This window comes from Schistocerca nitens, chromosome 5, assembly GCF_023898315.1.
Source record: "Schistocerca nitens isolate TAMUIC-IGC-003100 chromosome 5, iqSchNite1.1, whole genome shotgun sequence".
Taxonomy (NCBI): Eukaryota; Metazoa; Arthropoda; class Insecta; order Orthoptera; family Acrididae; genus Schistocerca; species Schistocerca nitens.
The window spans coordinates 883112938-883139028 of NC_064618.1; the positions used below are offsets into that span (position 1 = coordinate 883112938).

The 26091-nt window shown below is 40.8% G+C and overlaps 1 protein-coding gene across 3 annotated transcripts in view; it reads right to left on the reverse strand.

The window, feature by feature from the left end:
- LOC126259190 (uncharacterized) overlaps positions 1 to 26091 on the reverse strand; it is a 152596-nt gene that overhangs the window by 89113 nt on the left and 37392 nt on the right. For all 3 annotated transcript variants that reach the window (XM_049955773.1, XM_049955774.1, XM_049955775.1), the window contains exons 2-3: positions 12015 to 12104; positions 10683 to 10885 (exon numbers count right to left, since the gene is read on the reverse strand). In XM_049955773.1, coding sequence (XP_049811730.1) covers positions 10683 to 10885; positions 12015 to 12090 — 279 coding nt within the window. In that variant the 5' untranslated portion in view covers positions 12091 to 12104. The remainder of the gene's footprint in view (positions 1 to 10682; positions 10886 to 12014; positions 12105 to 26091) is intronic.

Consider the following 26091-nt stretch of genomic DNA (forward strand, 5'->3'; position numbering starts at 1 on the left):
ACCAGGAGAACCCTCCAACTGCCCTAAGTGCACACCTGAAATCATATGCTCCGTTTCCTGTCCAGCATTGCAGTGCAGAATGTGGTGACTTTTGTTGATTCTGTTCATGTGGTTATAGTTCCCAGTACCATTTTAATCAGTTTTTATATTTTATGAAATACTTAGTTATATAGAAGTGATGGATCAGCTTATTACAATGCAAAAAATGTAGATAACCTTACTACAACACAAGCCAATGTGCACAACATGAAGGTATTTTCTGAGTAAAGAACATTTGGTCGTCTCTAATGTGATTACAATTTGTATTAAAGAATTGCGAGGGGAGGGGAGGGGGAGGAGGCAGTTTTCAGCTAATATTACAAGCCCCAACTGAAGGGTTGCAATTTATAAAGAAGTCATTCTCGCCACACTAATGACAGATCAGTAAGGAATGCAAAAATTAACCACATGTCTACTGGAATGACTAAGAAAGATCACTAAGGATATTGGGAGAAAACTCACTGCTACCTATAAACAGCTTCACAAAATCCGTATTTCAATAAATGATGAAGGACTTTTACATCAATCAAAACATAGTGCCGACAAAATCCACATTATTTATTACTATAAAACAAAAAAAATCTATTTTCCTTGACATAAAGATGTTTTCAAAAGACACTTCACAAAACGAAGTTTACCTGTAAGTGAAAGAAAGATTGTGCTAGAGGGAAGTGACATAACTGACTGGTGATGCAAATACTTGGTACAAGTATGCAAATTAAGAGAGCAAGGCAGAAAGTTCTTTTATACTGATGAAACTTCCAGTGGACAACAACACTATTTTTAGAAAATGCTGTCAGGACCCTGGTGTTATGGACAATGTCAATGAACGCAACAGAATTACTTCGGTTAATTTTGGATCTAATGCTGGGTTTATTTATTAGTCAACAAAATGATATCCCTTTCAAAATATTTCCCATTACAAATTACAGACTTTGCCAGCACTTTTTCCAACCCCCGAAACACCCGTGGAACTATGCAAACACAGCTTTTAGCTCTCTCAGTCACATGTTTGCAATTTCATTTCTGCTTTTAAAAGATTGTCTTTTAAGTTTTCTTTACTTCTGGTAACATAAAAAAGTCACATGATGCAAATATAGGGGCTGGAGTATCATTACAGTACTGTTTTTGGCCAAAACATCACTTGCATGCAATGAAGTGAGTAGGTGTGTTACTGTATTGCAAAAACTGTCAATTGTTCTGTCACAAATCTTGATCCCTCCCCCACTTCTCGACTCTTTTATGCAAACGGAGTTGTAATTTTATGTAGCACTCACCTTGTTGCAATAAATCATGGCCCACTATAATGTTAAAATCTAAGAACGCCGTGAGTATTACCCACACCTGACCGCACTGTTTAAGAGTTTTTTTCGGTCCTAACGACCCAGAATGCATTCACTGGAAGAATGAGCCTTAGATTCAATGTCATATCCATCAACTTATGTTTCGTAACCTATTATGACCTGTTTCAGTGGATTCATACTGTCAGCTTCATCTAGCGAGTGCTGGGCAACTCGCTGTTCTTTTTCTCCAAATTCAATTTTTAAACAAATTTAACCAAAGTCATTTCATGATATGAGCCAGCTGATACACCGACATCATAAGAGACTTCTCTGATTGTGATTCAGTTATCTTTCATAGTCATTTCAGTCACTTTATCCACAATTACGGTGGTTGATTTGCTGAGTGTTTAAGCATGCTCACTATCTTCAATGTCTTCATTCCCATCTTGGAAATGCTTATCCCAGTCATAAACACTTGTTTTACTCATAGCAGACTCACCAAAAGCAACAGCTAACATTTCTACAACTCTGATGCACTTTATTTCGTTATCATAGCAAAACTGAATACCTGTTCTCTGATCCATTTTTTATGCATAATAAATAATCATCAATACTACCAAAACACCTGTAATCTTTTTGTTTGCTGACCACATACGAAGTATCCAATATGACTAACACTGTGCAGATACTTTACAGACACATTTTCCAACACAATTGGGGGGGGGGGGGGGGGGGGGAGTTAATCACACGAATCACACCAATCCAATATGCGACCTTACAAATTCCTCAGTTTTAGAGCACTTGTTGTGTAGGAAGAATTGATGCATTTCAACAGAGGCTGTCAAAGGAAACTTCCTTTTCCTAACAAAGACACAACATAAGAATAAGTCTTTAATCCTGCAGAAAATTACACTATACACGGAGGTGCAAAAGTCATGAGATACCTACTAAAATCATGTCACCCTCTTTTTGCCTGGCATGCAGCAGCAACTCGATATGGCATGGACTCAACAGCCTGCCTCTATAGGCATCATCCATAACTGCAAAAGTGTTGCCGATGCATAATTTTGTGCATGAACTTACTTTTCAATTATGTTCCACAAATGTTCTACAGGATTTATGTCGAGCAGTCTGGGTGGCTAAACCATTCGCTCGAACTGTTCAGAATGTTCTTCAAACCAGTTGCAAACAATTGTGGCATGGTGCATTGTCATCCATAAAAATTCCACTATTGTTTGGGAATATGATGTCCATGAATGGCTGCAAATGGGCTCCAAGTAGCCAAACATAACCATTTCCCATCAATGATCATTTCAGCTGGACCAGAGGACTCAGTCCATTCCATTATGGAGCCGCCACCAGCTTGTGCAGTGCCTTGTTGACAACTTAGATCAATGGCTTTGTTCATTATAAATCCCACATTGACTTCTGTGGTTGCTTCACATACTGTTGCTTGTCTTTTGGGACTGACTATTTTACATAAACACGGTCGCTCTCCGTCGTTAAGTGAAGGCTATCTGCCACTGCGTTGTCCGTGGTGAGAGGTATTGTGTGAAATCTGATATTCTTGGCACACTCTTGACACTGTAGATCTCTGAATACTGAATTCCATAACATTTGCCAAAATGGACTCTCTCATGTATCTAGGTCCAACTACCATTCTGTGTATGAAGCCTGATAATTACCATCATGCAGCCATAGTCACGTTGGACACTTGATCACACGAATCAGCTGAGTACAAATGATAGCTCTTCTATACCTTGCGTACATGATACTACTGCCATCTGTACACACCTACTGGTATTTCACTACTTTTGTCACGTCAGTGTATCGTATTCAAAATCCAGTAGGAGAATGTCCATGGATTCAGTAGGAGACAGTAGATGAACGTGCATTCAGAGGAACGAGCATTCAGTTCTATGTATGTACTTGATGAATGAATCCTGTCCAATGACTTCTGTTCCACCGTTGATGTAAGTTATTCTATAAGGTTGTGCATCGGAAGGAGATTATTGTCTTCTGTATTCCATATAGAGTTCTCACATTTGTCTAAAAATAAATGCTGCCTGGATGTATCTGCACACGGTGTTGCTACAGATTTAAAGCACACATCATGAAAAGGCCAGTATAAGTTTGTGGAACCATGTAGAAGTGCCTTGTGATGTAGCGGTGTAGGAAGAGTGGGGACTCCCTCAACTGTGAGTTTGCCAACAGACTACAGCAGCTTTTATAATACGTGCAACAAAAATTTCTGTATCTAGAATGTAAGAGCATGTATTATTGAAAGAAAACACACAATAAGATTGTAATTTTGGGGTACAAATATGAGCATGGATGCTGATGACCATGTGTTTAAAGGGACTAAACAACTGTGGCATCATTCCCTCTATTTCATGAGAAACACATAAGACGGTAAAAAGCCAAAAAAGTGGGAACTTTGCTGTTCCAACTACATAAGAAAGACAAATAGTAGAGAGAGAGAGAGAGAGAGAGAGAGAGAGAGAGAGAGAGAGAGAGAGAGAGAGAGAGGAGAGGGGGCAGCATCATGCAAATGAGGGTCTAAAGGGACAACAAGGTGAGGGGGAATAAAGTAACCAGTGGTCGCATGAGGGGGAGGGAGGGGGGGGGGTTACCTTGCACAAGGGGAGGCTCTGCCCCCATTCCCACAAACACCTCTAACAATTAAAGTGGAGGAGTATTATAGTTTAGTGTAAAATTTGCTCTCCCTCAGGGAAAGCAACACTCTGGTAGTGACTGTCTCATCATCCCCAAGCACCTGAGGTAGTCAAGCTGAGAGAGTGCCACAGATCGGCCAGCAGAGCGCTCCCAATAAGAACATGCGTTATCATCAGTAGACTACTGCAGCTGCAGTAATGGCAATCCTCCTGATGCAGAAGGAACTTGTGGGTGAGTCTCACGTGGCTGATACGTAGTCGGCACAACACAATGACATCTTTCCGAGAGGCCCGGAAAGATGTATGGCATACTTTAGTGGACCCATTAATCGCTCTTAACTTGTTTTGGGCCATAGCAGCCTGCCATTCCAATACTGTGTCAAAGTTGTAATCTTAAGCCTGTGCCTGATATTTTGACATCAAGATGATCTCCTGCAGTTGTGTCTTTGGCTAGATGGCTGGGGAGTTCATTTTTTGGAATGCCCATGTGGCTCGGTGTGCAGATGAAGGTCACTGACTTTCCAGAATTGTAGAGGTCAACCAGTAGGTCCTGGATGTTGGCGACCACAAGGTTTTTAGATACAGCAGGGATATTCCTTTTAAGCAAACCAGGGAACTGCTATAGAGTAGGAACTTTGTTGTGGCCAGGGATTTGATGTACCGCAAAGCCTGAGATATGGCAATCAACTCTGCAGTGTATACAATGCAGGAAGTCAGCAGAGAGAGCTTCTTATGTCCCCTTGAATGTGTAAAATCGTAACCAACCCTGTCATTGACTTTTGATCCATCTGTGCACATGTATACTGAATGAGAATAATTGAGGAGGATTGAGTGAAACAGAACTGGAGAAGGGTAGGATCAGTGTTCTCTTTAGGGCCACAAAAGAGGTCCATCCACATCACAGAATAGGGTACAGACCACCGGGAGTGTCGAGAGGTAGCCCTAGGAAAACAGATGAAAGGAGATTGTTGGAGGTCCTTCAGTAGAGTATCGAGTCGGATCCCAGCTGGTCCACTCAGTTTTCAGCGACACTCTGAACTGTTGGTTATGCTACAGAGTTGACTGACGCGGGTGAGTGGGCATCTGACAGACTGTGACTGTGTAATTAGCCAGCTGCTGCTGTCAGCTAACCCACAGTGGTGGGACACCGGCTTCTGCCAGGAGGCTGTCAGCAGGGCTCATACGGAAGGCCCTCGTTGCCAACCACACACCAGTGTGGTGAACAGAATCCAGCAAGCTCAGTACAGACAGTGCTGCTGACCCATAACCAACACATCCATATTCCAAGCGGGATAAAACCAGTGCTTTGTAAAATCTCGTAACTATGCAGTCCGTGCCCCATGGAGGGTATTTAGCTTCTTCGTGCAAGTTATCTCGATCTTGAGCCGATGGACATGTGGCAGCCAAGTTAGCTTGTTGTATAATAAAATATCTAATTGAACAGTTTCAGCGACTTCAAGTAATTGCTCACCAAGATAATTTTCTGATCCAGAGTCGGCAAAAATGCAGAACTCGGGATTTGCAAGAGAAAATTGATAGCAACAATTCAGTGCCCAGTCACATATTCTCCAGCTAGCGCTCAGTGGTTCACAGTGACGCGGCTGTGTAGTACAGGCAAAGATCATCTACATATGGCAACGCAGAGACTGTGGGGTCCGCTGCATTTATGATACCACTGATGGTAATAGCGAACAGTATTACGCTCAGAACCAGTCCCTAAGGGACTCCACTTTCTTGCATATACTGGCTGCTGAGAGTCAAAGCTATCCAGACCCAAGAATATTGGAGAGCTGGGAAACTCTGGATAAAAATGGGTTAACTGCCCCAGAAACCCCCTAATGCAGTGTAGATAGTAAGTGATGTCACCAGCTGGTATCGTATGTCTTGTGTAGGTGAAAGAACACAGTTGTCGAGGTGTGAAAGCACTGTGCACTGCAGAGTTCAGATGAACCAGATAATTTGTGGTGTACTGGGAAGCTCGGAAGCCACATTGAAATTGTGATATATGACCTTCAGCTTCAAGGAATCACCAAATACAGCGGTTGATCATATGTTCAAATAACTTACGCAGCCCATTTATCAGAGATTGGCTGGTAGTTAGTTAAAAATGTGGGTTCTTTCCCAGTTTCAGAACAGGAATAATAATACCTTCTAACCGTTGAGAGGGAAGTTCTCCTTCCCGCCAAATACAATGAAAAAGCCTGAGGATATGTTTCATACTATCAGCACAAAGACATTTTAGCATTTGGTTGTGAATTTTGTTGGGTCCAGGGGTCGTATCTCGACACTCCACCAAAGCACTGAGACTCCCATTTGCTGAAAGGGATGTTGTATGACAGAACTGTGTGTGTAGAAGAATAGTGGGTAGCACATGATGAGGTGTTTCAGGGTCAGGAAATGAGAATGGTACTGCATTCAGCAAGTACCAAGGGATCAGTGCAGGATGCCAGGAAGTGCTGCGGGTGGTGGATGGTCGCAAATGCGACGGAGTGTATTCCATATTTGGGACAATGGGCTGTGGGATTGCATAGATTATATGTATTGCTCCACACACTCCTGCTTCCATTTCTTTATTAAAAACCATGCTTTCACCCATAGTATCTTGAATGCTATTAAATTATCCATAGACAGATGGCACTTGAGCTTTGTAGCACCCTGCGGTGTTCCCCGATGGATGTGACTATACCTTCAGACCACTGTGGCACCAGTGGTTGTCAGAATGTGCCACAGTAGTAGGGTACCATTGTTGCAGCAGCATGAATAACAGTATCAATAGTATCCTGTACCACTTTGTCGACATCTGTCGCACGACTGGCTGCAAAAGTGGCTGCATAGGAGAAAGCCTGCCAGTCAGCTTTCTGAAGTGACTAACGTGGAGCACGTTCCTGATCTCTGTGAGTGGAGAGGGAGAGAACAATAGGAAAATGGTCACTGTCATGAAGATCGCAATGGACGTGCCGCTGAAAATCAGGGGTGAGAAATTCAGGCTGCAAACTGTGAGATCAATAGCTACGTACGTTCTGTGGGCTGCACTGAAACGTGTTGCAGCAAGGCTGTGTAGGCAGAATTCCAATTCTGAAAGAAGTGTTCTAATACCTGGTCTCTGAGGGACTTGAGTAGATGCTGGACAGAGGATTAAGAGCTTTACTGCACCCCGCAAGAGGAAGGGAGGAGGTAGCTGTTCCACTAACTATAACAGTTTGTGATAATGGAAAGGTCCGTCTGGGGGCGGATTAACATTACAGATTGTCACCCAAAGGGACAGGTAGACACTAATGGCCATGGACTCTAGTTCAGTGGTAAGGGACACCTGCTCACTGAATATATCAGAGTGAATGAGGGTACAAACCCCACTGGACACTCAACATAACGCGGTTGTACAGTACGGTTAATAGTTTTTCAGAGCAGGGTAATGTGTTGATATGAACCGTGTTTCCTGAAGTGCTAGGCCAATTACGGAATAATTGCCAGTAAATGACAGAGTTCTGTCAGATGGCAATAGTAGCCATTACAGTTTCATTGAATGAGCGTTGGAGTCAGGTCTGAGACAGTGGCGAATGGAGAAGATGGATGCGATTACTTCGCTACCAGGTCACAGTCCACCCGATTGTGGGATCTGTCGTCAAGGTGCATAGGTTCAATATTTGCAGGGGTGGGGAGCGGACATCTGAAGCCTCAGAAAGTACTACTTTTTTTCTGTTATTTTTGTGAGACTTTGATTTATGTGAAGATTTCCTCATTTTATCTTCTGGGAGTAAAGGGGACCATACTCTTCTTGGCCCACAGCCTGTGGCTGTTGGTCCTTGTCTTGAGAGGGAGCACCTTGACAGGTGTACTTGTCCATGACAACACCAGAAGATGACTAGGCATCTCTGGCCATACCAATGGCGGAACCACGAATACTGCAGGGGTAGGGGGCTTGGGAGCTGACATTCTCTCCCCCAACTGTGGGGCAGGCTTGGAATATGACCAGTTCCAGGTGGTGTCTTGCGAGACCTCGTTACTGCATGATGTATGGACTGTGCCAACAGTCGCAAAATTTGAGGCTGTATCAGTCGGATGAGTTTTTTCAAACTTTTTCTTTGCATCTTGACAAGACGGGCAGTCAAGTAATTTAAACACTTTAATTTTCTTTTCCCTTGAACACAGAGCACTCAGCTGAATGAGGAGGGCATGGTTCTGGACAGTTGACACATTGAGGGGGTTGGTCACAAAAGCTGCCCACATAGGATGATCGTCCACATGCTCGACAGATAGACCCATTAGAACAGCAGGAGGACATGTCTGAACCTATGGCACCTAAAACATCTCAGCAGAGGAGGAAAATAAGGCCTGACATCACACTTACAAAACCAGAACCTTAACCTTCTCATGAAAATGTTGCCGTCAAAGGCCAGGATAAAAGTTCCAATGTCCACTTTATTATCTTCAGATACCTTCTGGATGTGGCGAACAAAATGAACTCCACGTTGCAGCAGATTAGTACGACCAGCTTTTCATCAGTTTCTAGCATTATGTTCTGATGGAAGATAACATCGTGACTTCTACTCAGCTTGTTATAAGAAGAAATGGTGACTGGTATATCTCCTATCTTTCAACAGGCCTGAAGTGCCTGTGATTGGTTGGCGTACAATGTGCCGATCACCAAAGAGCAATTTCTCATCTTCTCTATTGCTGCAACCTCTCCAAACAAACCAAGAACTCAGTGCACTTCTATTTCTTCTTCCCTGGCTCTCGTCTTGAGGCATGGTCAAAGATGGAAATGCTACAGGATTGTAACTCTCTGCATTAGAATCGCTGTTCCCGACTGTGGCCACCAGTAAGTTTTGGGCCATTTCATTGTGGATTATCCACCCCGATGCCACTCACTCTGTTCGGAGGCTTTGCCGTGGGCACCACCACGCCAAAGGCAAAGGCTGCCTGGCACAATTACTGTTGTCCAGAATACTGGTACCCCGAAGTTGATAGGCACCTCCTCCTTGACTAGCACAGGGAAGGTACAGCTCAGACATCAGCAATGCAATCCATGCTGTGGCAGGGGCTACCAATGAGAGGGTACATGACAACCCCACCATGATGGACTGGCTACTGCATCTGATTTTGGGTGCAGGTGTAGATCCACTTGATTAGTAGGTGCAAAAGATAACAGCACACAGTAGAGAGTAAATGCACCACAGTAAGGTGTACTTACGCAAACAGCCCACACTTCTGTAAAATTTGGAAAGTGGGGGGCCAAAGCCAAAATGGGAACCAGAATTTAAAAAGCCAAAAAAAGGTGAGGGCAACAGTATTAAAGAAAGAAAAAATAGTAAAAACCTTCAGAAGTCCAAACTACTGTCAAAATACCAAGGTAAAACTGTGACCAAATAAAAAGACTCCTATTAGCAACTCTTACAACAGGCACAGAAGGGCCATGGGTCTATTCTAGCCCCTGACACCACAAGGGTAGGGAGGATATGAGAATGGAGCCCCGACACCTATGGAAAGACGTCAACACAATTTTTTAATGCTTTCTTCTGATTTTTGTATTGCATGTCCTACATGCATATTGTATACGATATAAGAACTTGTAGTGAACATTTTATCCTGTAAATAATGGGAATTATAACAGGAAGTGTGATCAGAACAATCTTTCATGTGATAATATCAAAAAGAATAAACTTAGTTTCCAGGTGCCATGTCAACTGATCAATAGCTCTCAGATAGGAGTTTCCGTGCGAGTATTGGCAAGTGCTCTAATAAACAACAGCTATTCTCTAATAACAGTAACACAATGAGGCCACACAAATTAAATCTGTGTGTGTGTGTGTGTGTGTGTGTGTGTGAGAGAGAGAGAGAGAGAGAGAGAGAGAGAGAGAGAGAGAGACAGAGAGAGAGAGGGGGGGGGGGGAGGCAGATTTATGGTGTTCCATCTCTTTCCTTATTTAGCATTTATTCAGTTTTCATTTACAAAACTATTCATCTCAACTGAAATAATTTGTGAGAGAACAAATTATTATACAGATGAATGAAATACACAATTCGTATAATGGACAGATAAAAAAAATCTACTCACCAAGTGGTGGCAGGGACACACACACACACACACACACACACACACACACACACACACACACACACACACACACAAGGATTTAACTTTCACAAGCTCTCAGAGCCAGTGGCTCCTTGTTACGGTGGAAAAGTTGAAGCGTAAGGAAGAGGGCTGATGGGAAAGGACTTGGTACAGTTTAGAATAGTCACCTAGAACCCCGGGTCAGGGGAGACTTACTGAACGGGATGAGAAGGAAAGGAGGGAAAGACTGATTGTCTCCCCTGAGTGACTTTTCTGAACTGTACCCCTTTCCCTAAATCCTTCCAGTACTTTTCTGTCAACCCTCTTCCTTCCCCTTCAGCTCTTCCAACAAAAGGAGCCACTGGTTCTGAAATGAAACAAAATTTTGTGTGGCTACTCAAAGCTTTAAATTCGTGTGTGTGTGTGTGTGTGTGTGTGTGTGTGTGTGTGTCCCTGCTACCGACTGGTGAGTCGATTTTTTTTACCTGTCCACTTACATTATATATATATCAATAACTGATTATTTTCATTGTTATAAATTTCATATAATGATTGACTAGAAAATCAGAGTTCTTAAGATGCATAATAATGTTACTCCTACTATTACTGGCTGAATTTGGCAACATTTACCTTGCGTGCATTTCCTGTTTTTTTCTGCCCTTCTACTAGTGAAGCTATGTGAGATGTCTTAGTATCCCTTGCCTTTAATACTAAAGACCCATCTGTATTACGAACCATCATTATTTCCGCAATGCTTTGAATTAAACCTTCTAGTGACGGGAAACCATATTTCGCATAAGGAATCTTCGTTCCCACAAGCTGTCTGTATTCATCTGAAATTTTAAAAACAAGAAAATAAATGAATGAAATTAAAGCATAGTGTTGCTAGAAAAACCAGAGCCAGTTTCGCATAATACTGCAAACAATATCAGTTGAACAATTAGTTTGTGTTGTATCTGTACATCTAGTAACCTGATGACTGTCCAGTCATCTGAAGTTCAGGTACCATTTAAACACACACAAATCTGAATATTACCTAATTTTAATGGTTTTTCAGCATCCAGCTTACTTGTGCCATTCATTTTTATGCACTCATGACCACTATTAACTTTAAATACAATATCAATTAAATGTGTAGTATTCATTGTTTGAATATAAGTTCATATTTTCTAAAAACTAAATTTATCTTTGTAACTCTTCCATTTCCTTTCCTTTCTTCACTACCCAGGCTGAATCTAACTATAAAAAGTGTAATCCAATATCACAACCTGTGTGAAGCTATACAACTGCTGAGCTTCAGTTTTTAGCAAATATACTAGTGTTTTTCTTTCTACCACAGATTTTCCTTTTACTTTTTTCTCATCCCCAGTACCGTCTCATAATGTATAAAACAATTTCTTGTTACACACACATTTGACAAATTGCATAATGTGGAACACAATTCACATTTCACGTTCACTGGAACTGCCTTACTATGGATTTTCATAGGAAATTTTATTTTTGTTGCTCATTTACACTAATTTGGAAAAATGTGGTTTCAATAGACTTTTTGGACTTACACTGAATTCGGCCTCAACTACGTTGAAACATGAATAGTACACTGAGGTTTGCTGAGCAATTTAACAAAACCATGTATGAGAAATAAATATAAGAATTCATTCTAGAATTTATATAACTTTTTGCTAACAGACTTACCTTCAGTGTGGTTTGTTTCCAATACATTTCTAAGACTACTCTGAATGAGAAAACTACCAACTACGAAATATTAACTACCAACTACGAAATATTATCATTATTTCTCCATTTTGGATAAAACCTAACATCTTTCTCCTCTTGCAGTGTACCACAACACAGCATAGTGCTGCCATCACTGCAAGGCACTTATTTCACTTAAGTGATGCTGTACCTATTTCACACCACACATTTACAAGTAATGAGAAATCAAAAAATAATATTACTTACTATCTATTTCTGTTACAGGCACACCACCTTTGCGCGATACGATGCACGCTATAATCATCTGTTTAACTTGATCCATTTTAACTTCAGCAACTGTGAACAGAGAATATGCTTATTTGCTTGAGAGTACCAGTAGGTCCTACTAACATTCAGGCCTCCGAAAAGTCATGTCGGTATAAAAGATAACAGCAATGACTTATCTCATGCAAGTGATCATTTCCATGACAAAAAATAGAAGATTCTGATATCAGTAAGACAAACTATGTTATTATTAACAGTTTTAGAATTTTGTTTGTACAAATACAAAGGAGATGTTAGCATGCATAAGTATGATTCACATAATAAGTTTAAATCGTTCATTACAACAGTGACTTGTACTCCTTTGTGCCCAGCCCAGCAACATGTCCAAAACAGCGTATGTGTTGTACACCTCTGCATATGCCCTGTACTTACCTATCCTCCCAAACACAAATTCCCTTATCAATCTTTACTACAAACTTTCATCTTGTCAAATAAAACTTGAACTTGAGCTATCAGCAAGTGATATACACTACATTTATATATCAAACACATTGTAGGTGACAAGATGTTTGATACAAACTTCAGGTTTCAGAATCAGCCACTCTTACTAGCAGTTCTGATGAAGTTTTCATTATCACCACAAAAATAACAATAAAAATTAACAAACAAATAAATTCATTAATTATTTTTTGTTTTTATTCCAGGTACATTTTTGCAGTCCTAGTCCACACTAAAATTCCTGTTTCACAGTACAATAACGTAGAACTACACGGAAAAACAAAACGGTGCGATTCCACTGGTAAAGTGAGGTATCATGAGGTAACTTGCTTTTGGCAGCAGTGGAAATGTTGCAGCTATTGGGTCAATTTAGATGGCTAAAGAAGTCATCTGAAATTAGTTTCACATTGCTGCCAAAAATAAATTACTTCGTGATACCACACTTTATCAATAGGTTGTGTCATTTTGTTGTGTGTCCTCTAGCAGTGTGCTAATGTACTGTGGCATAAGGATTTCCATGTAGATCAGGTCCTTTTTTTGAAATGACAATTAAGACTTATCGCTCTCATTTAAACCCTTATAAAAAGTACAGAAGAGAGAGAGATACAGTGTATGGTATGCCATACATACTATTGCCATAGATACTACTCATTACCTTGGTAGAAAGTATGTAACTCATCAATGAATGTATGAATGTAAAGAATAGAGCAATGGCATCTGTATTCATTCCCTGAGTGGCAAAGCAACAGTAGAGTCAGTAGTGCATCCCAATATGTTATATACTTTCTCACCATTATCATACATCTTCTGCTTTCTGTTGCACCATCAACAACATAAGGATTTTTTACAGTTATTGTGACTTACCAGGTGTCAGCCTATGTCAACTGCACATGGACAACTGCAACTTCAGGAGTAAGATGGCAGATGCTATTGTGACAGATGACAACACAATTGGGATAACATGCTTGGCTGAACAATTACTGAAGGGTTGTTTACAAAATACTTGTGTAACCCCATAGTCAAGGAATACAAAAAAGGGAGTGCAAATGGTCACAGTTTTTTCGAACCATTGGAGATCAAGGAGATGATGATATACCTAAAGTGGCAGATGTTTGAAGGTATTACAAGTTGTGACATTCACAAATAAAATAGTGACCCAGAAGTTGTAGAATAAATGATCGCAAAACTTTCTGACCCTTAGACCGCCTGTTTCAGTCAGTGATGGTCATCTTCATATCTGCAGTAAAAAAATGGAAAAACCAAATACAATCAATGGACACTCTACATATTAAAATAATAAAGTATGCCATAATCAAAAGTGTTACTCTCAAACAAGTGGAAAACATGTTCTTGAATTATGAATAGGCTTATCTGTTTTAAAATGTCTTAATATAGTGTAGCCATTGTTGCATTGCCAAAAACCACACAAATTCAGCTTAAAATCATCACAACTATTTAAAATATGGCATAAACTTAAGGCCATAATGCCAGCAGTGTCATCCTGTTAGCAGGGATAGTGTTAAATTTAGCTACATTAGTCACTACCGTAAGCCTACACATATTTGACAGTTACAGAATTGTACAAAATGCAATAAAATATTTCTGTTTTTATGACTTTTTATTTTATCCCCTTCTTCTATGTTACACTGGCTTTACAATCTCCACTTTAAAACACAAATTCACATTGTTATTGCCAATCATAAAAATACGTCCAATTCCATCAGAGGCATGTCCACCACTACTATATTCTGCAGTACTAACAATATTCCAAAGAGTTTACAAGACAAAAGAGTTTACAAGACAAAAGAGTTTACAAGACAAAAGAGTTTACAAGACAAAAGAGCTTACAAGACAAAAGAGCTTACAAGACAAAAGAGCTTACAAGACAAAAAGAGCTTACAAGACAAAAAGAGCTTACAAGACAAAAAGAGCTTACAAGACAAAAAGAGCTTACAAGACAAAAAGAGCTTACAAGACAAAAAGAGCTTACAAGACAAAAAGAGCTTACAAGACAAAAAGAGCTTACAAGACAAAAAGAGCTTACAAGACAAAAAGAGTTTACAAGACAAAAAGAGCTTACAAGACAAAAAGAGCTTACAAGACAAAAAGAGCTTACAAGACAAAAGAGCTTACAAGACAAAAGAGCTTACAAGACGAAAGAGCTTACAAGACGAAAGAGCTTACAAGACGAAAGAGCTTACAAGACGAAAGAGCTTACAAGACAAAAGAGCTTATAAAAAAGAAAAGAGCTTACAAACTTTCTTGACAAAAGAATCTTCACCAAGTTATATAATTATTTTATAAATGAGTCCACAAATGAATTTAATAATTAGCATCAGATTGCATAAATAATAATAGGAATTTTAAACATGACAAGTATTTCGTAATTTCAAATGTTTCTAAAATAAAAGTAATTTCAACTCTACATACAGAGGAAGTACATAGCTATTCTAATAAATTAATTTATATTTATATATTTTAGCCTGAAATATAATTCATAGTATACAAAATCAAATGAAATTCATTTAAACAGCTGGGATAATTTTAAGATCCGAAAATATTTCTGGTATTTGCCATTTTTGTAAAGAAAGGTAATGTAAGAGGAGGATGTCCTATTACAGCAACTAGCTTCTTTGCTGGGCAAAGGTATGAAACGGGGTTGATTTGGACCTTAGGTGGTGATCTGTCATGTAGGGAACATAGTCTGTTCAGGAAACTGTGATACTAATCAGTTGTTCTGAAAGATGTTAATGTGAAATGTTGTTTATGATGTTGAAGAATGTACAAGTTAAGCTGACAGCTGGGTATTTGCTGATTTGGTGACATTAGAACAAGAACAGCCTCTCTTCCAACTCCAAGTATAATTGCCAGATGAAGAAGAATGATTAACATGGCAGACCAGAGCCTAGTAGCAGGTCTGGTCCACAACTGCAAATGCCTACCAAATTATTTATGGAAATCATGAGTACTCAGAACACCTGATGAGACAGTTTATGCACTTGGATGTACTACACATTTAAGTACAAGCAACAATTAAACCCAAGGTGACACTGTAATAGTTAATGGTGTTCCCTCCTCCTAGTTCTATAGTAAACTTGGTTTTTGGATGCATGCTGCCTATTGCTTGGGCAGCAAAGGTGTTAACCTCATTAGTGTCACCCTCTATTAGTAATAAAATAACATGGACATAACATTTTGTGCAGGAGTCACCTGTTTGGAGAGTGTAGGGATGATTTTATTATTTATTATTATTTATTTTATGGCCTTCATTGGACCCCTCTAGTCAAAAATACAAAGTTGTAAACAAGTTGTTACACAGGGATACAATTTGGCTCAACAATAACTTAATATGATATTTAGGTAATATAATTGTAAGAGTCTATTCTTATATGAAAGGTGTTTTGCTCTTCTGTCTGCCCAATATTTTTTCAGATATTTTCTTTCTTTCTTCATCTGAGATCACTCTTCCTGTACTCCTTTTATTGATTTTCATTTGTAGTCTGGTTTGCGGGTCTTGCAGTATTCTGGTTTTCTCTGTCTTGTTTTTTAGGTCATCTACTGTAATTTGGAGTTCTTCTTTATCTTCTTTAATTTCTGTGATCCATTTAATGTTGCTCTTGCTATTTCACAATTTTTGTATTATTTTTTTTACTAATTCTGTTTTCTGGAGTTCCTGACAGATGTCCAAAGAATGAGATGCGTTTCTTCCTGATCGTGCTCATGACTGGTTCTATTTTCTTATATACCGTTTCATTTGATGCTATTCTCCAATGTCCATTTATTTTACACTGTTTTTTTTTATACATGTCCTAATTATTCTTCTTTCTATTTTTAGTATCCTGTCAATTTCTGCTGTATTTGTTGTTTTGAAGATAGTTTCAGCTGCAAATGTAGGGATGAATTATTTAACACAAAAATTTTCAAGACTTATGTGCTTTGAGTTGGTTGTTGTGAAGATTGCTCACAGCCCACAGTGCTGGTCTAAGTGTGGTTCACAGGTGAGGATTGCCGATTGAGGGACACCTCTGTGGAATGTCAGTTATGATCTTCAACCAACAAAAGTACTGGAAAGGGTCGTGCAGTCGTCTCAAGCATTGATGGCTGAGAGTTTGACAGAGACCTCGCCCTATCCTCGTCTAGCTTCTGATCACCCACACATTCCTCTCCTGTTCTCCTACATTCCGTTCAGAACTCTGGCCGTAATGGCCACCTTCAAACAGATGGTGGATTCCCTAGGTGTGCCATCTGTTTCCATTTATGGTTATAACAGCCCAATGGATTTTATCAGATTTTATTTTATGACACAACTACCCCTGATGTTCACCTAAAGACCCATCCTCACACATTCTGCATAATTGTAATAAATGGTTTATAGTTTCAGCTACGGAAACTTGGAGGAAAAAAAAATGCATTCTAAATCATTCTCAGAAATATCTGCTAAAATATCAGCAAGTCCATGTTTATGATAATATATTTTCTCAGTGAAAATAAAAGCACTTGGAAGCTAAAACAAAACCTTAAAATTCAATTTGTTCTGTATATTTTGCATTACTAATTTATTATGGTTTAGCAGACAATGTCTAATAATTTCAACAGTTTCTTTTTTGGGACAATACTGCACAGGCCTTTTGCATCCAGGGATACTAGCATCGTTTACTTGGTAACAGCTGTGTGCACCCAATGTTGCCTGTGTGTATTTACTCCAGTCTTGTATTTACTATCTCCTCCTCTCCACTCTCCCAGTCCATCTCCTCCCAGTCCGCATTCACTCTGTCCAGCTAATCCTCCCCCTGTAAGTCCATCCTCTCCTCCCCTATCCATCTTCTTCTTCCCCACCTTCATCTCCTCCCCCTTTTCCCCTTACTCTGTCCCTTTCCTACTCCCCGTCCCTCTACCCATCTCCTCCTCTTCCCGTTCTCTGTCCACCTCTTTCCTTTCTCCCTCCATTTCTCCTTCCCCTCTCTCCATCCATCTCCTTCTCCCCTTCTCTCAAATTATCACCCTCAATCCAATTGGATGTTGTTGGTTCTTATCACCACAGTATTTCTTCCCAGACAGTAAGTAATCCAGGGGTTTAGGAAAAACGTTTTACAGACATCTTTGCTCACATACACATTTGTCACATTTATTTAACATATTTCACTCATATTTATATACATATTTCGCATGTATCTCTAGCGAATTTCGCCCTGCAGTTTCATTTTCACACAGGTCATTGTTTATGTCACATCTCCTGAACTATGTGCTATATGCTGATATAATTTTGCAAATACATCCAGTGCTATACATGGACACTACCTGTGAAATGTGTTGCAAATAGATTTCGTAGTAAATAGGTAATAAATTAAAATTTCATGTATAGCATGGCTGTTTTTCACACATTTGAGTATTTATGGAATTTTACTCCCGAGAAATGTGTCATACAATCATATATATGTTTACAGGCACATTCCGTGATATATATGAATATTGTCTGCAAAATGTGTTGCGAATCGAGTTAGTGGTAAAGAAATAATAAACAAACATCCAACATGACATGGATTTACTGCACGACCCGTGAAAAATTACATTATAGTTCATAAGTAGAGTTGTACAAAAATATAGTTTACATTATTGAAGTGGTTTTATGAACCATTTACAACATAGCTTGAATGAAAAGGTTATAAAATGTTGCAAAATCTCTTCTCACAACTCTCCAATTAAATTGTTTATGTCCCCCAGATACAAAGCAGGGAGAGTGTATGTCATTCTAGTTGGTGTTGCTGGATCAAGACTTGCATGAGTATCATATCTCCTGATGAAACAAGTCTCAGTGTTTGGCGGGTACCATGAATGATGGAGATGGTTACTGTTGATCCAAGAAGCTGTCCTGTGCTTCAAGTGTTTCTTCATAAGTCTGTAACACACATTCGTATGTGTGCGTGTGTGCGCGCGCGCTTGGTGATTACATTTTTTTATCTATCCAATTATATTGTCAAAAACTGATTATTTTCATTGTTCTGCTTATGAACTGTACTTTTTAATAATTTGTGTTTCATATTTGTGTGTTACCTTCTAGCTTTTGATAGTTTGCCAATGCTGACAAAATATGCTTTTGCAAAGGTATTGAAGATGAAGTGTTTCGAGATATTCAAGGACAAAAGTTAAGGTCAGTGACCTTGAATGCAAAACTTCTTAGATACTGGCCATGTTGCAGATCAATAAAAAGCTCTTATCATTAGCTTTTCATTCCTGTATCTGGATTAGAACCAGAGATAGTAATTTATGTTGAGAGAGGCGCATATAAATTTAACACAATCAACTTTGCAGACCTGTAACTTTCTTCACAATTGTGTACCTCTGGAAACTGATGGTTTTACATCTCTTATCTGGATAATTGGATGCACCATATTTGAAAGAAATCTGAGGTAGTTAGTTTAGAATTGTCACATTTCTGCATTGAACCGATATGAAACTATCCGTATTCGAATACAATGTTGTGTCAAAATGTCAAGCAACTGGTAAGGAGCTTTCAAAGCTTTACGATTTTGTACAAACATTTAGGGCCTACATCCACATAAATAAGACTGTAAACGTTCACACATTATACGAGGGTTGGAACTTAAATATTGGAAACTATTTATTCACAATCGATACAAAAGAATTACATGTTTGCACCTGTTACTGTCCTTCAAAGCGTTGTGTAGAACCCGTTGCTGGCGATGTGGAAGGCATAGTATTCAGTTACCAGAGCCTGTACTGTTGATGGTGTGAATGGAGCGATCTACTGTCTGTCGAATCTCTGGAACAGTTCTGAAGCGAATGCCACAAAGTGGTGCCTTCATCTTCAGAATCAAATCAAAGTCACAAGGACTTAAGTCCGGGGAGTATGGAGGATGGTACAGTACTTCCCAGTCCCATCAACCCAACACAGCAGCCACAGCTTGTGCTGTATGCGCCCGCGCATTGTCGCGCAAAATGATGGCAGGGTTGCACAGAAAGTGTCAACGCTTCTCTTGCAAAGCTGGTCGCAGGTGATGCTCCAAAAACGAAGAGTAATACTGTGCATTGACGCTCTGCCGTGGAGGAACGTAGTGCATTAGGATAACACCACCACAGTTGTGGACAAAATCACCGTAACTTTCACCATACTGGGGCTCTGACACACTTTCGACTTTCGCGGCGACCCATAATGACGCCATTCGTTAGATTGGCGTTTCTGTTTTGGCTCTTACGATGTGGTCCATGTCACATCGAGTGTTATGATACAGCGTAAGACTGCCTCTCCTTCACGCTCATAGCGCTCCAGGTGCACCTGAGCAGCGTCTTAATGCATCCATTTCTGCATTACCGTCAAGTCATGCGGAACCCATCACGATGCAATTTTTCGCATGCCCAGGCATTCCTCCAGGATACAAAGCACAGTCATATGCGCTAATTCAGTTTCGTGGGCGAGCTCACTATCCGCTAATGTGGCAACAGCATGCACTACTACTTCAGAGACACTGGAGACCCGTCCAATGCATGTCCGCCACAGTCTGCCGACCTTTGTTGAAGGCTTTTATCCAAAGTGCCACTTTTTTGTACAGCAATGCCGATTCCCCACAGGCCTCTCGAAGACCTCGATGAGACTGTTGTGCCGTACGACCTCTGGTACAATCAATCTCGATCCAACTCCGTTGTTCCTGTTACGAAAACACAGTGACACTGTTACATTAGACCACTCACTCACAAGTGACTGTGTTTCCCTCGATTGTGCGTTCGCCGGTGACGTGGGACGGGCGAGTCCATTTGCTCGGAGGTAAGGTAGGTATGTCAAAAACGTGTGATATCGGCGACAATAGTAGATTCCATTGCATAGTGTCTCCACAGCAGTGTTGCCACTATTTAAGTTCCAACCTACGTATAAACACATAATATATATTTTGTTAGCAAAAATGTCTAAGAGTACTCAACCAATTTACTTCAAATTTCTATAGATTAGTGTAGTAAACATTCAGGCTGTTCGGAAATTCCTGTTACAAACTTCTAGGAATTAATAGAGGAGAGTGAGTACATAATACTCTGAATAGGAAACCACGTCTGGAAAAATACAGTTTCCGAGCCACAGCTGTTTGAAAATAAGTTTGCTAGGTGGGGATGCAACAAGGAAGTCATCATGGTGGGGTGTGGTTACATCGGATTGGCTGACGTCTATCCTACCTCTCTTAACTGGTTTGAGCCTCATTCGTGTGTAGGTGAGTGTTAGAGCAACACGGTTGAGTACACGTTTGCTGAATTCACTGACTTGATCCTTCTGAATGGTGAAACTTACAGTAATGGAAGAGCTGCTTGCTGCCATTATCAAGAGCATTCTCCACAAAATCTGACTCCATCGTATACCTTTTCACCACAATTACGCACAGCACTGAGAAAGGGCACCCTCACTGTCAGCAGGCGAGACTGTGGAGCTTCCCCTCTACAAGTTCCAGTAGTCCCCAATGGCAATTTCCGTACACACTGTATAGGTTACACGTTTTTAATTTCAATGATGTAAACATACAGGGTGTTTCAGAAGTGACGGTCAATAATTCACGCACGGAAAGTACAGCCCAATGTAGCTAAAAAGATCCAATAAATGTGGGTCCACAAATCAACTGCTGCCGAGGTGTCGTGTTAATTCGAGTTAGGAACCAACTGTAAACATCCCCGGATACCGTGGTATTTACGACGGTATCTCAAGGTTTGGGATCGACTGTCTGTCCGTGCACGTGCAACTGCTTCCCTTTCCCCCTCTGTGCACTGTGCCGTAATGGCCTCACAATCAGTTACGAATGTGAAGGCACCGTGGACAGAGGTGACATCAATGAAGAGCATGCAGACATGCACTTCATACACGGCAAAGCGGACGGCAGTGCCCTTTAGGCTGCACAATTTGTATGAAGCAGCTTTTTCTCTCCACAGCCAGCCCAACAGGTGTACATTTAGCTGGTTACATCAGTGCCTTAGAGAAACTGGGTGTTTTTGCACACCACATATGAGAAGAACGACCCAGACCCATAACACCCATTGTCGAGGAAAGGATGTTACACATTGTACACAAATGTCTGAGTACTTCAACAAGGGAGATTGCTACCCGAGAACGTATCCCGAGTCGTAGCAGTGTGCGGCTCATTTTACATCGGCAAGTACTCTATCCGTATCATCTCCGGCGAGGGCGAGTCGTCGACAATGCGGACTTCCCTCCTAGAGAAAATTTCTGCCAATGAGTGCTACAACAGTGTACCCTGAATCTCCTGTTTGTAAGCAGTATTCTTGTCACAGATGAGGTTGGACTTACCCGTGACGGTATTTTTAACTACGGTGTCACATTTGGGCCGATGTCAATTCTAATGCAACACTTGTATCACGACGTCAGCAGCAAAAATCAAACAATGGAAAATCCGGGATGGAATGTAACAATATTATGAGAAGGAAAGTTGCTGCTCACCATATAGCGGACATGCTGAGTCACAGATAGGCACAACAAAAAGACTCTCACAATTACAACTTTCGGCCATTAAGGCCTTCATCAACAATTAGACACACACACACACACACACACACACACACACACACACACACACAGTATGTGAGCTGTGTTTGTGTGTGTGTGTGGGGGGGGGGGGGGCACACGGACGCGTATGTCTGTCTATTGTTGACGAAGGGCTTAATGGCTGAAAGCTATAATTGTGTCTTTTAGTTGTGCCTATCTGCGACTCAACATCTCCAGTATATGGTGAGTAGCAACTTTCCTTTTCATAATATTGTTACACGACATCAGCACAGTTATTCATTGAACGTCTGGGCAGGAGAGCTAGCAGACCGCATAACTGGACCACACTTCCTATCTCATAGACTAATCTGACAGCAGTACATACGGTTTCTGCGGACTGTACTTCCAGATGCACATGATGATGTCCCAATGGATCAACTCTAACATTTGATTCATGCACGACAGTGCTCCAGCACATTTTCATTCATGAGTGCGCCGGCTTCTGACTCTGATGTGTTTTGGGTAGGTAGAGGAGGGTCTGTGCCATGGTCTCCAAGGTCTCCGGATTTAAATCCCGTGGATTTCTGTGCATGGGGTCATGTCAAAAGATGTGTATCTAATTCTCATACATATTAGAAATAAGTGCTTTCCCTTTTCTCTCTTTTCCATTTAACCATACTAAGCCACAGCAAGTAAACAAATAATAACTGTGCATAGGCAGAACAACAGACCTTGCCCCATACATGGGATGAAAAGGCATGCATCCCCAGGAAGGAGTAGTAGTGCTCCCAACATTTCTTCCTACTGTGCTTAATCGGACAGGTTAAAGTATGGACGTTTATCCCTGACCGATTTCACTTGAGATGCTGCATGGCTCTTTTGATTATCCTGATTAGCTTTTGCACTGTATTTGGTCCAACATGGCACCAGCCAGCAGGGGACTGAGTCTGTAGAAAGGTGAACAGCAGTTCTAGGGGTGCATGTGACTAGGTAGTGACAGGATAACCAGAAAGTTGTTACTGTCACAAAGATCATCTTGTAACAACCATTGCAGAAAAGCCAAAAGATTCAGGGAAGAAATCGTACGGACAATAGTGAAAATGTGCCTTGGGTGGCACAAAATGCATGGCAGTGCCGTCACTGACAAACACAGATCATGACTGAAAGAAGCTGGTCAAACAGGAGGCCTAACAGATGTAGTGTTACTCCCCCACATGGGGTGGTGGGCACTGAAATCCTGAAGTAGGATAAGAGGAGGACAGAGCTGTTGGATAAAGGTGACCATCTCAAGAAAAGTACATGCCCTACCTGAAGGTAAATAAATAGTACAAATGGTGATTGCTCGGGTAGTCTGCACTCACACTGCTCTTGATTCCAGCTTGATATGAAGGGGAAGCCACTAACTGACTACATCTGTGGAACCCATGTACAGACCCCTCCAATTGCCCTCCCAGGACCAGTACAATTCTAGTAGAATGCACAGTAATGGTGGGGCATTGGGGAATGGTCATCACTGAAAGCAGTTTCTTAGAGATCAATACAGACTGCACAACAAGAAGAAATTAGCTGTTACAGTTCAGGTGGGTGACAATAGTATCCACTACTGTTCCACTGGATCATCACACTGAGGATGTCCTGGTTAGGTGTGAAAGAACCAGGAGGACCGGTCACATCCTGAGACCACAGTCAATGGAGCGTGCGGGACAATATCTATGAACAACAGCTTGTGGGGATCCATCGTCACTAGAGCAGCCTTCTCCCAATTCTTCTTTTACTTCTCTTTCACAACTATTGGTGGCCGAAATTCTTGCAACGTCTTATCTGCTACAGGCGTGGGAACAGATAAAGAGTGGGCACCCCTGGGACCCAAAGGCCATGGCACCTTCAGCCACTGGCTGGTGTTAGGCTTTTGATCTGTGGGTTTCTGGGGGGAGAAGCCGCAGAGAGGAGCCCTATCACTGATAAGTACCAGAAGAGGAAGCTGCCTGCTTCTCCAGCCAGTTGTGTAAAGTGATTCCCAAAGATGGTGTCGTGGGAACCACGAGAGTGGAGGGCAGTGGTAGACCTGGTTTCGAAAAAACTGTAGTGGTGGGGAGGTGGGGGCCCGACAGCAGTCACTTCTGCATAATCATGCCGACTGAATGCAGGCATTCATATTTATTTATTTCCTCAGTATATAACAGGCGATGACATGATTTATATTCTTGGATTTTCTTTTCTCTTTTAAATACTGTGAAACCATTGAACGTAGACAATGGTGTTCTCTATAATCGACACACAAAGAGGGTTATTCTCAAGGATGCCCTTCGTAGAGTGATCGTTCGCAATTTCCACATTTTGGGTCTGCTGTGCAGCAGGATGACATATGACCAAAGCGTAAACACTGGAAACACCTCGTGGACAGTGGGAGATGAGGTTTCACATCATGCCTGTAAACCTTAACTTTAACTTTTTGTGGGAGGACATTTCCTTCAAATGCTATGATAAAAGCATCTACACCTTTTCTCTTATCCCCCGGACCTTTTTGTATGCCTCACTATTCTAAATTATCTTATATCTTCATCAGTCTGGAATGCAGATCTCTGTGAAATATAACTCCTTGCGCCATATTAAAAGTTTATGTGGGACAACAGCCACAGTCATTAAAATGGCTGAAGAGCTTGAGATTGTGCAGCAGAGGGGACATTAATAGTGATCCATTGCACATTTTTCCCAGTGAGTCAACCTATCCAAATTTGTCTTCTGTGTGTTTCACAAAAAATAATTGTTTTGTCACCGTAAAAGTATCTATCAGCTTAGTAACACCATGTACTGACCAAGTCATTTTACTACAAGTCATCTGGCTTGTCCCTCCCCCCTACCTTGGACTGCTGAGTTGTTTGTGTAATGGGGTCTCATGATGTCATCTTGAGAAGTTTGTCGACACTGGCTATCAACAAAAGAGCCAACGAAATGGAGGTTCCTGAATGCATCATAACGAGACAGCCATATCACAAAAACACAGAAAACAACAGTACATGCCACGATTATACAAAAAAGACTGTAATATCTATGCGGACTTGTGTTAAATATTTTTGTACTGCCACTGTAGCCTAATGACGAGTCTGACGAAGTGCAACCTCCAAATGTTTTGGAATTAAATAAGTAGTCAATAAATTTTGTACCTGGTAGTGTTATCTGAAAAATCGTTTTGAAATCTATCTGTTGAGACAACCAAATCAGAATGGCAATTGTGTTGGTTCAATGTGATACATTTCCCATGCGAAACGTCCACCTTCATGCCATCTGCTCTGACTGAGGACTCTCCGCCTGGGTGCCACACAGGCACAGAGGGGTCACCTGGCATAACAGCTGTTGCAGGGAGTCCTGATGCCTCAGGAAGATGGACATCTACTCCTTGGCACACTTGGGGAGTTAAGAGACTGGATATGAGAAGTGTAATCCCTGTGTTGTTAGAGGGCTCTATCAAAACGGTGTACAGTGATCCTACCATATCGGATTGGCTACTGTGTTGGCTTTCAAGTGCATATATCAGTCTATGCAATTATTGTGTGCAAAGGGCTGTCAACACTGTACACAGTAGGTGCTATATAAGGCATTCTTTACCAGTCAGTCCACCCTATAGAAAAAATTATAAAGTACTAGGCATCCGCAACTATTGAAAGGCATAATATAAGAAGAATTCTACTAACAACTGGTAAAATTCTTGTTTCATTAACACACAACTGGTTTCACAGCCTAAAGATCCGTCATCAGGTGCAACCTACATGGTAAAGAGTAATATACAGTATATCAACTTTGTGGATATTAAAATTAATGATCATATCGAGACTATACTCAATGTTAACAGGTCATAAGTGTACCCATCACTCCTAGTCAATGTATATTATTCATTGAATATTATCTATTTTATATTGGCAAACGAAGGGTGACAAAAATGTGATCCATTAATTACACAAAAACTGCTGATTGGGATTCACGGCGGCTGCACTTTGGATAAGGAGAGACTCTGTCTTTGGCTTCCAGCAGCTTTATGAAGTGGAAAAGACTGCCAGTCCTTCTGGTAGA